The 14,640-nt window shown below is 42.2% G+C and overlaps 2 protein-coding genes across 3 annotated transcripts; one reads left to right on the top strand and one right to left on the bottom strand.

Moving 5' to 3' along the window:
• The first annotated feature begins 215 nt into the window (after positions 1-215).
• rab3il1 (RAB3A interacting protein (rabin3)-like 1) lies at positions 216-8,218 on the top strand. 2 transcript variants are annotated; one of them, XM_011476043.3, is made up of 12 exons: positions 216-346; positions 436-843; positions 3,253-3,436; positions 3,553-3,648; positions 3,912-3,989; positions 4,133-4,369; positions 6,098-6,226; positions 6,303-6,415; positions 6,639-6,653; positions 6,962-7,061; positions 7,157-7,223; positions 7,299-8,218. In XM_011476043.3, exons 2-12 carry the CDS (start codon positions 635-637, stop codon positions 7,382-7,384), a joined length of 1,314 nt encoding a protein of 437 aa, XP_011474345.1. In that variant the 5' UTR covers positions 216-346; positions 436-634; the 3' UTR covers positions 7,385-8,218. The 2 variants fall into 2 exon arrangements, with proteins under 2 accessions (XP_011474345.1, XP_011474346.1); XM_011476044.3 differs by lacking the exon at positions 6,639-6,653.
• epx (eosinophil peroxidase) lies at positions 7,825-13,678 on the bottom strand. Its single transcript, XM_078948671.1, has 17 exons — positions 13,580-13,678; positions 13,417-13,504; positions 13,256-13,346; positions 13,003-13,178; positions 12,750-12,882; positions 12,530-12,659; positions 12,250-12,456; positions 11,484-11,850; positions 11,045-11,205; positions 10,706-10,964; positions 10,459-10,629; positions 10,077-10,314; positions 9,789-10,000; positions 9,556-9,720; positions 9,243-9,326; positions 9,070-9,166; positions 7,825-8,761 (listed from the first exon to the last, which is right to left on the bottom strand). Exons 1-17 carry the CDS (start codon positions 13,595-13,597, stop codon positions 8,704-8,706), a joined length of 2,655 nt encoding a protein of 884 aa, XP_078804797.1. The 5' UTR covers positions 13,598-13,678; the 3' UTR covers positions 7,825-8,703.
• Positions 13,679-14,640: the final 962 nt, after the last annotated feature.

The following is a 14,640-nucleotide window of genomic DNA, read 5'->3' as shown; positions in this document are numbered from 1 at the left end:
GCCTCTTTGAAATAAATCTCCAAGAAGCAGAAGTGGATTCATCCTCTCAAAATTTCAATTATTTTACTTATTTTTTGCACCCCCTCAATCCAGCGAAACCCCATCTAAGGCTATTTTAATTATGGAAAAATCTTGATCAGGTGAGACGGTGTGTGGCCCCCCTCCACTGGAAAAAATGTGCAGAGCTGAACTGTGACTGGTCGTTGACGATTAACCCTTCTGGTCTGACCAGACCAACAGCAGGGTAAGTTGTGACGACTGAGGAGACACAAACTCTTAAAATAGGCCATTTTTAACCAGTTTTGGGAGATTTTTTTGGGTGCAGTGGGACTGTGTTTTGTTGTTGGTGAGTACTTTTTAAGTACTTCTATACTTAAAAAAATCAAATCATTCTATAAGTGAAAAACAACCATGCCCTGCATGTGTTCCCTGCAGATCAAGGGCAGAACATGGAACAGCTCATTCATTTGAAACTCACTCGAGTTGTAGTTTGAACACAACAGAGGTCAGTTTTTGACCTCTGCTGGAAACAATAAACAATTTTTCTTTCGTCGAACTCTTTCCTGGAGCTGAACAGTCACGTGAAGTGGGACACAACTAGAAAGCTCTGATGGGTTCTGCCTGACTGAGACACATGGATGCCTTTGAGGGAATTCACAGGGTCCACATTTCCCCATCTCCACCACCCTCTTCTTCATCCAGCCTGGGATATGAGGTCCTCAAGAGTGGGCGATCTGGAATAGCAGTGTATTCTTCATCTGTCTTTTTTGGCACTCCTAATTTTCCAGCAGTCAGACACAAGTCTGGCAGTTTCGCACAGGATGAACGCTGTGCTGTTGGACAGTAAGTGTTAAATTCTAAGGCTTTATGGCAAGAAAATTGATTTGTTTTTCTATTTTAATTTAAAAAAATAACTAAGTGAACTTGTTGTCAACTATCAAAATCTACATGTCTTCTCCCCCCTTTTTGATAAGTTTATTTTATTTTATTTACTTTAATTCATTTATTTAATTTAGATTATCCTTAATATACTAAAGAGAAAACTTGTTATTTTAAACTCTGTGAACTGATGTGATTACTTCAAAGGAATGATTAACATAGATTGATCTAAATTTTGGGTTATACCAGAGTAACACGTTTTAGGAACAATGTGAACGCTTAAATCGGTTTCAGAAAAAAAGAAAAAAAGCAAGAAAAATCACGGCTTGTTGTTATCGTGTCGGGACAGGACAAACTGGGAGTGGATGCGCCGTCATGTGACTTGTGACAGGGAGGAGGGCAGAACACTGATCAGTATTTTTATTTCATTACTTTGCTTGGAAAGGGCGATAAGAAAACGGCTTTCCTGGACGGTTAATTAAAGTGTTTCATTTGTCCTCCATCTCCCTGAGTTTGTTGGTGATTTTTCCTGAAGCGTCTCTCTGCTTTTGTTTCTGCTGATTTTATTGTCTACGTCAGCGTCCGCATTCCTCTGCTGTTCTTTTAAACCGCTGAGATTAGTTTCACTGAAACTCGCTCACGTTAGCTCAGCTTCCACGGAGTTTTGTGATTGAAAACCGACAAAAAGTAACCGGCAGAAGCTGGCACCGGCGCGGGCAGAGGGGACCTTATCCACTCACTTGGACGCTGACTGGTAAGGGCGGATTCGGAACACCTTTGTTTGTTTTCAGGAAAGTCACACTGAATGCTATCTAGCTTTGTTTGGTGACGTGTGAGCAAGAACAAAATGTTTTTCCTGCATTTTCTTTTACATATATATCTAGTTAGGGATCAAACTAATTCCCACCGAGACCAATTTCTATGAAAGCATCAGGATTGGTTGTGCAGTAGCTCAGGGTTTCAGCTGCGGTCAGGGTGCTTCTGTATGGCAAGCCGTTATGATCTTAAAATCACATCCTTGAGCTCAAACTGTATTAGCTTTTCTTGCAGCCTAATGCTAAAAAGTCTAACTAGTTAACTAATCAGAGTCAAAACGGAGTTCTGCTTAAGTATTTTTTTTATTGCACATTCTAATTAGTTGCATACATTTTAGACCCACTAGTAAACCGGGGACACACGGGCTCCAGTTCACCAAAAAAGCATTTTAAACTGTCACAACTACTAACGTCTATAATACTACGGAACTGGTAGGCATTTTTGTATATCTTATACATTAATACCTACATTTTCCCCTTTTATGTTATGTTAATCTGTTTGACTTACTAACTACTAAACCCAAAACTGGTTTGAAAGATAGTTTACTACTGTAATTTATTAAGTAGTTTACTGGGTCACAGTTTAGACTGCTACTTGTCAAAATTGCAGTTACAGTTGGTCAATAAGAATATTGTAAAAATAACTTATTAATATCATAAATGGCTTTTAAAGTGACAAGTCGAGTCTATTTTAGTCAGGTTCTGGAGCTTGATTTATGTCGATGATGCATATAAAGTATATCAATTTAGTCACAAAAATGCAGATGTCCTGATGGGTTCATTTCCTGGTCATTATCTATCTAACAAATAATCACGATCACTGACCAAATCAAGGTCATTTCAACACTCACCTCAACACACAGATCAATGATTTCAGTCATGATTAAGGTTGTTCTGACCCTTAATGCATTTACTAGATTTTTCCTGAATCAAAGTCTCAGGTCATTTATATGGACTTTACAGCTTGCCATACAACTCACTAAAGTTATGGCTGCAACTAAATGAAAACACATGCAGAACATTCAAGTCAGTAAACATTGTGTCAGGTTCATTTAAGATAGAAGATGTACATCTAACCCAAGCTGGAAACTGAAAGTTACTAAACATAAATACTGATAATATTTATATCTGGATCTTTGTAAGTTTTTGTCCTAGCATTTATAGCTCTTTGATTGAAGGTTTTCTGTTGATGTTAGCAACAACTGCTTGCTGTCACAAGCCACTAGTCATAAGACAGCACAACCAAATGGGTTGTAAAAGAGCGACTGTTCACATCCCATGTCTTTTTGAAATGAAATCTTGAAAATATGATGGGTTAAGTAGAACCTTTCCTATTATTTATTTTAAAGCTAACCATCTGGGCTGCACCTGTGCTTTCTTTTATTCTGCTAATGCATTCAACTTGGGCTTTTAATCATCAACAGTTGTTCTGTTTTTTCTTTTTACACTTTTTGCTTTTATTATAATCTTTAACATCTTTGGGTGGAGATGAATGTGATTTATTGGTCACTTTTGACGTGTGCTGTTTTGGGCTTCTTTTGTTTGTGGTCTTCTGCAGATTGGTAGACCTGGATCCAGAGCCGGACCTGAGACTGGAGGGAGGGGTCCAAGGTGGGCCCCCCTCGGGCAGATCTCATGGCGAGCTCACCAGGCTGCGCAGCTCTTCACTGGAACTAAGAGAAAAGGAGATAAGAGAGAAGGGCTCTGAGATTCTTAGAGAACAGTTGGATGCTGCTAAGAGGGTGTGGTAACCTACTTTATACGCACAGGCATAAACAAAGAGAGAATTGAACAAAAAAGTTGACGGTGCAGTCTTTCTTTCCCAGTTGATTCGTTGTTTTTTTTCTGTCCATCTCAGGAACTGAAACTTAAAGATAAGGAGTGTGAGCGTCTGTCACAAGTCAGGAACCAGCTGGAGCAAGAACTTGAGGAACTGACTGCCAGTCTGTTTGAGGTTAGCAAAAACTACAGTTTCCTGTGTTGCTGTAGAAGTGTTAGGGACACTGTGTGCCAAACTATTTGGAACAAAAATATTTATTCATGCATGAAAAGGTGAATTCAACACATTGTATTTGACATTTTTATATTATTTTATTTGTATTAGATTTCAAGTGTTTTTATGCTTGGTCCTTTCTAAAGCTGATCAACGTCTACTCTATTGATTTAGTGTAGTGATTGTCTTTTATCAGAGAAAAATGTCTGGTTGTCTTTCAACAGGAGGCTCATAAGATGGTGCGTGAAGCCAATGTGAAACAGGCAGGAGCAGAAAAACAGCTGAAAGAGGCTCAAGGAAAGGTGTGCACATGTTCTTTTGTGCTCATAATCATGATACTTTGAACAGTAATGGCCTACATCAAACCCTTTAAAAATGTTTTAGAGTATTTTTTTTTTGCTACCAAGTCCATTTTCACAACTGTTCTTTGGCTTTGTCCCATCAGATTGATGTTCTGCAGGCAGAGGTGACTGCACTCAAGACTCTGGTGCTGACATCGACGCCTTCCTCACCTAATTGGCAGCTGCATCCACAGCTGCAGACTTCAGGTACAAGAGGGTCATACAAACATGTCGGAGGCCATGTCCGCAACAAGAGCGTAAGTGGAGTTTTTCCGACCTCAGCTGGGAAGCTGGAATCTTCATCCCATTCTATTCCATCTGTGGCTAAAGAGGATAGAGAGGTAACCAAAAAATATTTGGGATTTGTCTCTCTCTTTTAGTGTTTTTGTAACTCTGAACTCCTTCTTTTTCTATACCTTAAGCCTCTTCTTGAGTCAGTTTGACCTATGTTTCCTTATCTGTCTTCTTGTCCGTCTTTGGTGTGTCCTGTCTTCTCAGTCTTTTGTTCCTGCTCTTCATGCTCTCATTTTCTGCTTGCTATCAGGTCAGTCTGTCAGGATGAACTCTTTGGGACAAGCAGGTGCCAACGCTTTATTCTTGAAACAAATATTGAATGCAAAAAAAATCGACACGTGTATTTGATATGTTCATTAAATAAACATGCAACTTTCTTTGTATTTTTTAGTGATTTGTGGTTTATTTGGGTGGTAAAGCTTTGTGTCAAAATAGTGGAAAAACTGGTGCTCAAAACCCATATTATTCTAGACTTTTGAGTCATCAGGATTGCCATAGGTACATTCACACTGCAGGGCTTGATGCTCGATTTCGATTTTTTGAAAAAGTTCAATTTTTTTTGCAAGGCCTTTCACATTTCCAATTAAATGCGAACATTTGTGATCTCCTGTGTGAACGTGAAATGACCCAGAAGTGACCCGCATGCGCAGAAGAGTACTCAGCGGTGAACGACATCACTCGTTGTTTGCGGAAGTAGCTAACATTAACAATGGATGTCAACAACAGTGTTGTCAACAGCGGATCTCTTTTTGCATTATTACATTTATTTTCACAAAGGAGCCAGCACAATTACAATCTTCTCATTTTATTGGAGCCAGGATTGTCTGGACCCACTGTTGTTGAATGGGGATGTGGATGTGCTGGGGCTGCGTGCGTGTGTGTAAGAGAGAGGAAAGTGTGCATGCAGTGCAGTATTCTCTGCTGCGCTGCGCGCACACTCTCCTCTCTGAGGGGCAGTGGGGGCGTGCAATCATGTTGTGTGTCACGGAGGAAGGAGAACGATAATAAAAGAAGGCTCCCCCCAGCAGAACTGCTTTTGACTCTTTATTAACCTGCTCTGGAGAATCGGAGGGTCCGAATGGGGAAGTGAACCCCGAAGGAGGATCCGCCTTCGGCCCTGGAGAAGGTCTCCCCCGCGTTTCTGACCACGGTCGGAAAGGGGGAAAATAGTCATGCGGGGCAGGTTCAACACCACGCTCGGCCATATAGCTGGAAAATTTTTCAAAAACCGCCCGGTTGCGATGAGAGCCCTTGAATTTGGCCTGAACAGAGCTGTCACCCCAAATATTAATCCAATCGGTGACCTAGCGTCCGTTCCACTGACTGGTCTCAGCAGCATCGTCCGCCATGGTTGATGTTTATGTTCTAGTTCGTGCCTACTTCAACGCAGAATTATGACGTTTGTAGCGTATCAATGACGTACAAGTCGGATACATGTGTCCTGGCCGTTCAGACAGGGGTCGCATTTTAAAAGATCGGATACGTATCGGATTCAGGACCACATACCCAAGTAGCCTGGGTCACATTTGAAAAGATCGGATCTGTGTCGTGCAGACTGTCATGAAAAGATCAGATACAGGTCGCAAAGGGGCAAAAAAATCGGAACTGGGTTGTTTCAGCCTGCATTGTGAACGTAGCCATAGATTCTTTACATCATTCAACCTTGGTTTACAGATAATTGTAATTGTCTGTTTTCTATTTTTCCTGTTACTTTCACTCTTATGTTTTTGAAGTTAAAGGAGTTGTGCCACCGAGTTTCTATTTCCTGTTTGCAGATGGACTCAATTCTGTATACAGAGTTTTTGTTGTGGAGGGAATGTCCCAGTCTGGACCGATCCTCTGCCTTTTTGAGCCGCGTTTACAGAGAAGACATTGGACCTTGCCTATCCTTCACAAGATCAGAGGTCAGAATGCTTCTTTGCACAGTCTTAAATTGATGTGTGAAGTAGTACTGATACCCGTGCTGGTGTTTTCCTACAGCTGTCCCAGCTGGTTCAGGGTGCAGTGGAGAGCAATTCTCTTACCATTGAGCCTGTGGCCATACCAGCTCTGCCGATGATCAAAGCCTCTTTTATAGAGTGCGGAGGCCCAAGGTGAGTTACCCATACCTTTAATGACCCTTTTTTAGTCCCCCTATTCACTTCTAAATAGCCAAATCAACCTTGGGTGTTCACTCTTTTGGTGGCCTTTGCTCATCCACTGGTCATTTATCAGTGTGGTCCTTTCACTGTCACAATAGTAGTGTGTGAATCATTGGCCATACGCCTAATCTTCTTTTTGATCTAAAAAAACCCCTCTCTTTTTCTGTGGTTATAGGGCTGCAGTAGAAACGTAAGTCCAGTCAGGAATCTATCATTCGATCAAACTTTCACTAATCCACATGACTGTGATCTGAGCTGGATCCTACCGTACAGAATGTGTTTCAGACTTTAAAAGAATGCAAACTAATGATTTTATGCGTCTGCTTTTGCATTAACGTGCATATCTTTGGTCTTTTTGTGACTAACCTGGGTTTTGAACCTTTTTCTATTCTAGTTTCCTTAACTGCCAGTTTTCCAATAGTTTTATTACTAAACATCTAAAGAAAAAGTGCAAACTTGTTTGCACCTCCATTCTTGACTGTTGACCTCTGTTTATAGAAAATGTGCATTAAGTGGCCTGTCACGGGCCTGCCAACATCGCATCAAACTGGGTGACAAGGGCACGTACTATTACATCTCTCCGTCGAGCCGTGCGCGAGTGAGCATTAAGATTTCTCTGTGAATTTTATCCTAAAAGTGACTGGTGTTGTTGTGAAGTAAAACCAAATGCGAGTTCTGTTCACATTTTTACAGATCACAACTGTTTGCAACTTTTTTACCTATATCCGGTACATCCAGCAGGGCCTGGTAAGACATGATGGTAAGTTGGACTTACTGCTTTCCTAACTCTTTGTTTGATCGTCCAGCTGACAGCTTTGATTGCCTTTTTTTCCAGCGGAGCAAATGTTCTGGGAGGTGATGCGTCTTCGCAGAGAGATGGCTGTGGCCAAGCTAGGCTTCTACCTCACTGACCAGGGCTAGAGGTCCACCAAACACTCGGCAGATAGCAGTGTGATCACACGAGCCCCAATAAATCACTTATAATCAGGAAAAGTTGTGCCAACATGCAGATGTTTGATTAGCTTTTTGTAATATTTATGCTGAAGGAAAGGTCACCCAACAAGGGAAAAAGAATTTGTTAAATAAAAAAAAAGAAGCACAGGAAACTTAAGATTAAGGAAATTCTAGAACACTCACTGATTCTGAATAATGTGCTACTGTTGTTCTCCAGTGATTCACTTCTGTGGTGTTATAAAATATTCGAAACATTTCATTGTTAAGACTAAAGATGAACTATTTATCACACTTCAGGCTCTGAAAGACTATCCATATAGTTCTTCTGGGTTTTTCCTTGTTCAGCCACCTCAGGAAAACTTTTTCTTACTGAAATTATTCTGAATACAAAACATGGCCGCTAAGAGTTTCTTTCTCAGCATGGCCTTCACTGTGCCTTCTTATACAAAAACATAAAACAAAATACCTGTATTTTGCCTTTTTGCCAAAAAAAAAGTTTATCCCAAATAGATATCACCATGAAATCCCAATATCTCACAGATTGACATAGTAGAAAAACAAGCTTTTATAACATGTAGTGAACAGTACACCAAAAGCCATCAAGTAAATTGAACAAAAGGTAAACACAGCCATATGACACTATGAAAAGTAACCTGCTATACATTCGGCTTGGCTGGAAACATTTTTTAAAGTGTTTTGATGGTAAAAAATGAAAAAGTTTGTATTAGAGCAATAAAAATAACTTGTAAGGATATTAGTAACTGTGTTCCATTAAAAGCAAGGCATCAAAGCCTGACTGACTTATGTAGTTGGTGTTATTTTTAGATCACAATCGGAAGTGTTAGATTCCCTGACGTGGTATTAGAAAGGTCATTGCCTGGTTGCCCTGACTCACACACACACAGTTGCCCAACAGGTTTGTAAGCAGGTAGGAGGCTCATGAAACAACAAGGTAACACCAAAATCCCTCAGAGGAGATTTAAAGTCTCAAAATCTCTATTTTGAAACAAACACTAAGACTTTTAGGTTCCGGATGGAATCGGCTTCCACTCTCAGGTTCCGGCAGACTGTAGGTGATTCAACGTTTGACCTGCAGTGTTTATTTTATAAATGAAGACCGTCAGGCAGGATGCGACCTCACTAAACATGGCACAGGATAAGCAACTACACTAGCAGAAGTGGTGTTTTGTTTTCTTTAATGACAATTGTTATAAATGAATCGGGTCATAAATGCTGCTCTTTCAGACAAATGTACAACTTTTCCAGATAGACACAGTTTGGGCTGGTTAACTGTTAGCCGGGCAACATTCAGTGTTGTACAGCTCCTCTGTTTTTGGAAAATATCTGCAAAGAAATTGAGTTAATATTTAGATGCAGTCATGGAGGGGCAATTCTCAAAACGATACTATAAAAAGCTTTGTCATATTAACCTCCTGACTACCAGCAATGCAATTTCTACACATGAATATCTCGTAACCACTGCATACTACTAAATTAACTACTTTTGATAACTACAGAGGACATTTGGGGCTGTTCAATGATGCTAAATGTGAAAGGGTCGGGCTCTGGGAATAGTTTTTTCTGTGTGTGTGTGTGTATTTAAACATTTTTGACTGGACAGATTTTTTTCTGGATTAGATTCAGTGCTTCACCTTCGGTAACAGATCAGAATCATTGCCACCATGGCCACGCCCCCAATCACCAGAATCACTGCAAAGGCGATGGAGGCAGCAGACGGTCCAGAGGACTCTAGATCGCAGAATGAAATGTTCAGGATTAGGATAGTCATGCGCATTGAACATTTTGTAAAATGAGCTGAACTGACCCGAGCAGATAAAGGAACTAGCTGTGTTGAAGCACTCCAGGTTTTGTGGACATGGAGAAATCGGTTCCTCACATTCATTGATATCTAAAAAATAAAATAAAATAAGTGAACACTTTTTGCAGCAGGAGTTTATGGTGGATAAAACAAACAAAAAGACCCTTATTTTTAAGGCAAAAATATGCAAATTACTTTCTGCTACTGATTTTTTTGATTAAAAATAAGAGCACCTCATGAAGCTGACCAAACTATGGTCATTTTTTTAAAAACATTCACATTGAATTCATGCAACATAACTTCAGTTTACAGTTCTCACCATGACATGCTGGTGGGCTGGAACTCCACTGCTGGCTTTTTGGATCACAGCTGATTGATGAAGATCCCACCAGCTTAAACCCAGAGTGACACTGATAGAAAATCACAGAGTTGCAGAGAATGGAGTAGCCCGACTGAATTCTGGGTATTGGACCGCAGCGGGGATCTGATAAAGAGAGAGATAAAAAGAAATGACCCCGATTTTCATCTCGGCATCTCCTCTTGGCTCCTCACCTGTGTCTGGTTCCTTCCAGGGGCTGAGGTCCAGGTGGGGAATGAGTGGGTGGGAACAGGCCAGCATATCCTCTGGTCTCTCAGTGCGGGAGAATGGGTCCACAGGGACCCGGGTGATGTGGCTGTTGTCACAAATGATCCGGGACAGAGAGACTGTCCTTAGTTGTTCTTTTTGACTTCTGCTGAAGACTCCTTTCCTTTCCCACCAAAACCTTTTTCAAACAAACACATTTACATTAAACTTTTTCCATCAGTGCTATTATGGACTCTGTTTAGTTTTAGTTGTACCTGTCCCCGTCCCTGAGGGCTCTGAACTGTCTAGCCAGGAGGCAGGAAAGGAGTGGTCCGACTCGACCTCCGGGCAAGGCAGGCTCAGATATGGCGCCCACCCACACGTCGATGTTGTGTGGGGTCCCATATAAGAGCTGGAATTTATGGGCCAAGGTGAAGTTACCCAAGATTTCTGCAAGTTCTGATGTAGTGTTGGGAGCAGAGAGTTCACAAAACCTTCTCCATGAGCTGTATCCTGATCAAGAGCAGGAGAATAAAAGATACGAAGATTGATTTTTCTACAGTCTTTAAGTATGGGGATGTAGTGGAAGAAAAATGGTTAAGATATTTTGTAGAAATGCTGATTTTATTCAATTAGAACTTGTAGAAAGTGGGTTACCAGGTATGCCGTGATCCCGGCCCCTCTGAAGGTTCAGGGCGCCAAGGTCCAGAGGCATCCCTCCCTGAGCCTGGAACAGCCGCTCAGTCAGCTCCTCCACCATCATCTGACCTGGAGTTTGGAGCTTGGCTGGTGACAGTAGGAGACCCCGCAGCACAGGGTCGATGCCACCTAAAGCACCAGAAGAAAAGGACATCTCGACCCATAAAGATTTTTTTATTTTATTTTAGAAGAAGGCACAAAATACCTTCCTGTGTGACCCTCCAAGAAGCAAACAGCGACTGATGCAGGGGCAGTGGGGGGTATTCAGAATTGTAGGTGTATCCTGGCCCCAGCCTAGTCACCACCGGCTGCACGGTGACGTGGGCAAAGCGAAATGCAGCAGTTGCGAAAGTGTTGGCAATGCTGGGATCCACGCCAGGATGGTATCCGTGGTAGGGAGGCATCAGGCGAGACATGACACTCTCACCAAGGACCCGTGGCAGGTAATGCTCCCATGTGAGGATCTAAAGTGTTTTAAAAAAAAAAAAAAGGAAACCTGATGGAAAAAGTCCACGGAGTGATGTGCTGATGATGCTGTACATACCTGCTGCATGGCCCCAATGATCTTGCGAGCCTCCTGATAGAGTGTGTCTGGGCTCCAGTGAGGGTTAAGACGGTGTAGCTCTCTAACCAGTCTATTGTGCTCTCTCAGAAAGACCGTATGCAGAGCAATGAGGCCTAAATGTTCATTCACTCTGGAGTCACCTGTAAAAATACCAATCATGACCAGAAGCTACTTTAACCCTTGTGCTATCCTAGGCGCTTTGACAATGGGAGTGAGGTCATCTAGACCCCACAAGACAGTGCGCTGAACTTTTTTCTTCAATGATTTGTGATCTTCACTGGTTTCCATGGATTACATGAAATCTTCTCCACCTTTATCCACCTTTGTCATGGTAGGGAGAACACGTCAATGGTCATCTTGACCCCATAGGATAGCACAAGGGTTAAAGCAGCCAAACGGCTGATATTCAGTCACTTACCAGCTTGAAAGCATGACGTTATGTTCTCTTGCAACTGGGATCTGTCTAAGGCCCTTGTTTTGGTGCTGTTACGAGGGCCACAGGGATCCAGATGCGCCTGCAGGCGAGGCAGGAATGGCATTAAAGGCAGATCCTGGTCTGAGTGCTGCAGGTTGACGGCCATTGCTCCGAGAGGAGAGGACTGGTTCCTCAGAGCTAAGGCCTGTTCGGCAGAGCTGCCGTACACCATGTTGGCATCTATATATGAGGTGATGGCGTTGAGCTGCTCCCGGTGGCGATGAGGCAGATCTCCAGGGCTGCAGCTCGGAGCAGAGCGGAAAAAGGGCATGCAGCTCTGGACACCATTACGAGGATCAGACAGAGGAATCTGAGGGAAACAAAGACAAAAAAATGCAGCCCTCTGATTTCACATTTGAACCAAAAGGAATCTAGCAGATCTAGTGAGAGTTGGTTGTGAAATGTTGCCTTAACTCTGTTTTTCCAACCGTTTTTGCACCAAGGTACACTTTTTCTTTAATAAAAATCTCAGGGCACAACACCAACCGTAAATGCAATTAAAAAAAGAAACTCTGTAGTCTGTATTAACAATACACAATCATTCTTATCAAAGTGTTTTAAATAAGAAAAATTTCTTATTTTTCCTATTTCTACCTACTCAGTGGGATGAACGCAGCGCTGACATACTAAATGAAGGGAAATTAAATAATTTCCCACACAATCTTCCACAGCACACTAGTGTACCATGGCACAGGGGTGTGAAGCGCACCTGGATGGGAAAGCAGGGCGTGTTTCTGCTGCAAGTGTGCGTGCAGTCCGCTCCAGTCTTAAAGGTGACTGTGCTGGGACTCTGCGGGGTCAGCACCAGGTCATGGTCGATCCACTGACCCCAGTCCACCAGCATGTGGGACAGCATGGAATCCTCCGATATGTTGCTGTTGTGGGTGAACAGCACTTCCTGTGACACGAGCCGCACCTGGACAAGAACCAAAAAAAGAGCTGGGTGTCAGCATCTGTCAGGAAGGGAGGGGACGGGTGGAGTCTCTCACCGGGGGCAGGCTGAAGTTGTTGTATTTGTGTTTGGGGTCCCATCCACGAGGCATCCCCCACACATCCTCATACTCCGGAGGCAACCAGCGGGAATATGGGATGTTGGCAGCTCCCCATTTTGGATGCTGCCTGAACAAAGAAACAACAGAAACATTTGGGAAAATGGATGAAAGCCCATTAACAGCAGCACAGCTGTTTTCCTACCACCTCACCGCTGACCTGTTGTTGCACTCCCCTGTGATGGACCTGTAGCGCTCAGACAGACAGTCAGTCTGACAGGTGGGTGTGTGCACGTCAGTGGCGCAGCCGCTCACCTGCAGCAGATTCTCCATGTCTTGTTCACCGAGCAGCTCTGAGAGATCAAGGAGGAAACATCCTGACAAACTCAAGAGGCATTACATAAAATTTTAGCAAAATGTTGATGAATTTTTGAGACAGACACAAGCATCTCCTAAAAATTGCCTTTTAGTACCGTATGGATTAGGCTGTTTCATGGTGTTGGTGTACACCATCTCCCTGATCAGCTCCACCGTGTTGTCCAGGAGCTCAGCAGCCTGGATCTGAGTTCTGGTACTAGTTTCAATCTGCTTAAACTGAGCCAGCAGGTCAATGGATCTGAGAGAGCTTTCAGACCAAGACTTTTTCACCCTAAAAACATGTATGTTATTCCGTCAGTCAGTTTCTGAGAGATACGATCATATAAGTGCAGAATGAAATCTGTCTACCTTTCCTTTGTGTGGGCATAGGCAGCATCCGTCAGCTCAGTCGCTCGATGCAGAGCCTCGTTGACTAACGCTGACCCCAAATACACAGTTCCTGACAATACAGAGCAGGTTGTAGGACATTCTCACCCTGATCATCAAAAGATGCAGCATAAAAATCCTACCTGAAGTGCCATCCAGCACTCTGTTCAGAGAGCCATGCTCGGGAAACGAGAGCAGAACAAGAGTCAGTCCAACCAGAGAGGCAGAAATCTGGAAAGGGACGTACCGCAAAATATCTGATACAATTCATCAGATTAATTTCAAGAAGAAAAAGCAGAAACTCACCACAAGAGCCATCTCCATCCTGCTGATCCTGCGGCTTCTTACTGCTGTGCTCCTTCGAACTCAACCAGAGAGCCAGCCGGTGGAAGTGAGCGTGTGCCTTCAGGTGTTGGGCTTGCTGTGTATAAATTGGCAGCGAAGTCATTAGGTATGTGCAGAATCCTCTTATCTGGGCCTCTGGTGACAGGAAGGCAACATCAAACACAGAAGTCGACCTAATAACCTTTCAAATCAAATTTACTTCTGCCTTTTCTCCCTCGATGACAGCCTGTCAGGACAGAAACTCGACGAAGTTCAACAGTTCTGACATAAAGGACCGATTGACCCAATTATTCTAAAAAGTAGCAGAAATGTTCTAACGGAAATAAACATGACATTTTAATAAAGGTGCAAGGGAGAAATAATAGGATTATGTTGGTTTTACTTTTTCCTAACCCTTTTTGGATTTGTAAAATTAGATATTTTGTTTAAATAAGTTATTTTATAATATATTTACTTTTTTAGGTGCATGCTATATGCTTTTCATCCCCATATGAACATAAGAAAAAAAAGTATTTTTTTTTAAATTGTCAACTTTTCTTAAAAAAAAAAAAGAATCCTCTATGTTTGAATCCAATGACTTCTTTCTCGTCGACACAGGTGTTGGAAGACACTGGGGATTCTGGGAAATGATGCCAATCATCAAAATAAAAGAACAAAAAATCTTTTGAATGAAATTACCCCCCTACTCATAAAGAGTGGATCTGTCCGATTGGAACTTTTTAAAAATCAGGCTTGAAGACGTCTCACTCTCTTCTCTCGCCTCTTTGATGTTCCAGGTGTGTGATAGCATCAGCCCCATTTCATTACACCATTATTCATTTTTATCTCTCCTGACCCACATTACACATCACATTTGACAGTATTTACTGGAAGAAAAAGAATATTTCATGATCCTCAAAAAGGTTTAGGGGAGGGAATCTGGACCATCCGATGACTTTTAAAGAATCCAAAACTGCATCAAAAACATGTTTTCTTCTACTCAGCTTTCATCCTCTGCAGCAAATTGAACTAAGTTGTCTTAA

This window comes from Oryzias latipes, chromosome 6 (genome assembly GCF_053564925.1).
Source record: "Oryzias latipes strain Hd-rR chromosome 6, Olatipes_Hd-rR_3.1".
Taxonomy (NCBI): domain Eukaryota; kingdom Metazoa; phylum Chordata; class Actinopteri; order Beloniformes; family Adrianichthyidae; genus Oryzias; species Oryzias latipes.
Note: the sequence above shows the minus strand (reverse complement) of the source record. Positions and strands in the feature narration are given on the sequence as shown.

Bases quoted from the DNA above. Each gene is read 5' to 3' on its own strand.
- rab3il1 (XM_011476043.3), top strand. From the start codon at position 635: ATGGATGCCTTTGAGGGAATTCACAGGGTCCACATTTCCCCATCTCCA. The intron at 7,062-7,156 runs GTGAGCATTAAG...ACATTTTTACAG, and splicing joins CTCCGTCGAGCCGTGCGCGA to ATCACAACTGTTTGCAACTT. The intron at 7,224-7,298 runs GTAAGTTGGACT...CTTTTTTTCCAG, and splicing joins GGGCCTGGTAAGACATGATG to CGGAGCAAATGTTCTGGGAG.
- epx (XM_078948671.1), bottom strand. The intron at 12,883-13,002 runs GTACTAAAAGGC...TTGATCTCTCAG, and splicing joins GAAACAGCCTAATCCATACG to AGCTGCTCGGTGAACAAGAC. The intron at 11,851-12,249 runs GTGCGCTTCACA...TGTTTCCCTCAG, and splicing joins CGCCCTGCTTTCCCATCCAG to ATTCCTCTGTCTGATCCTCG.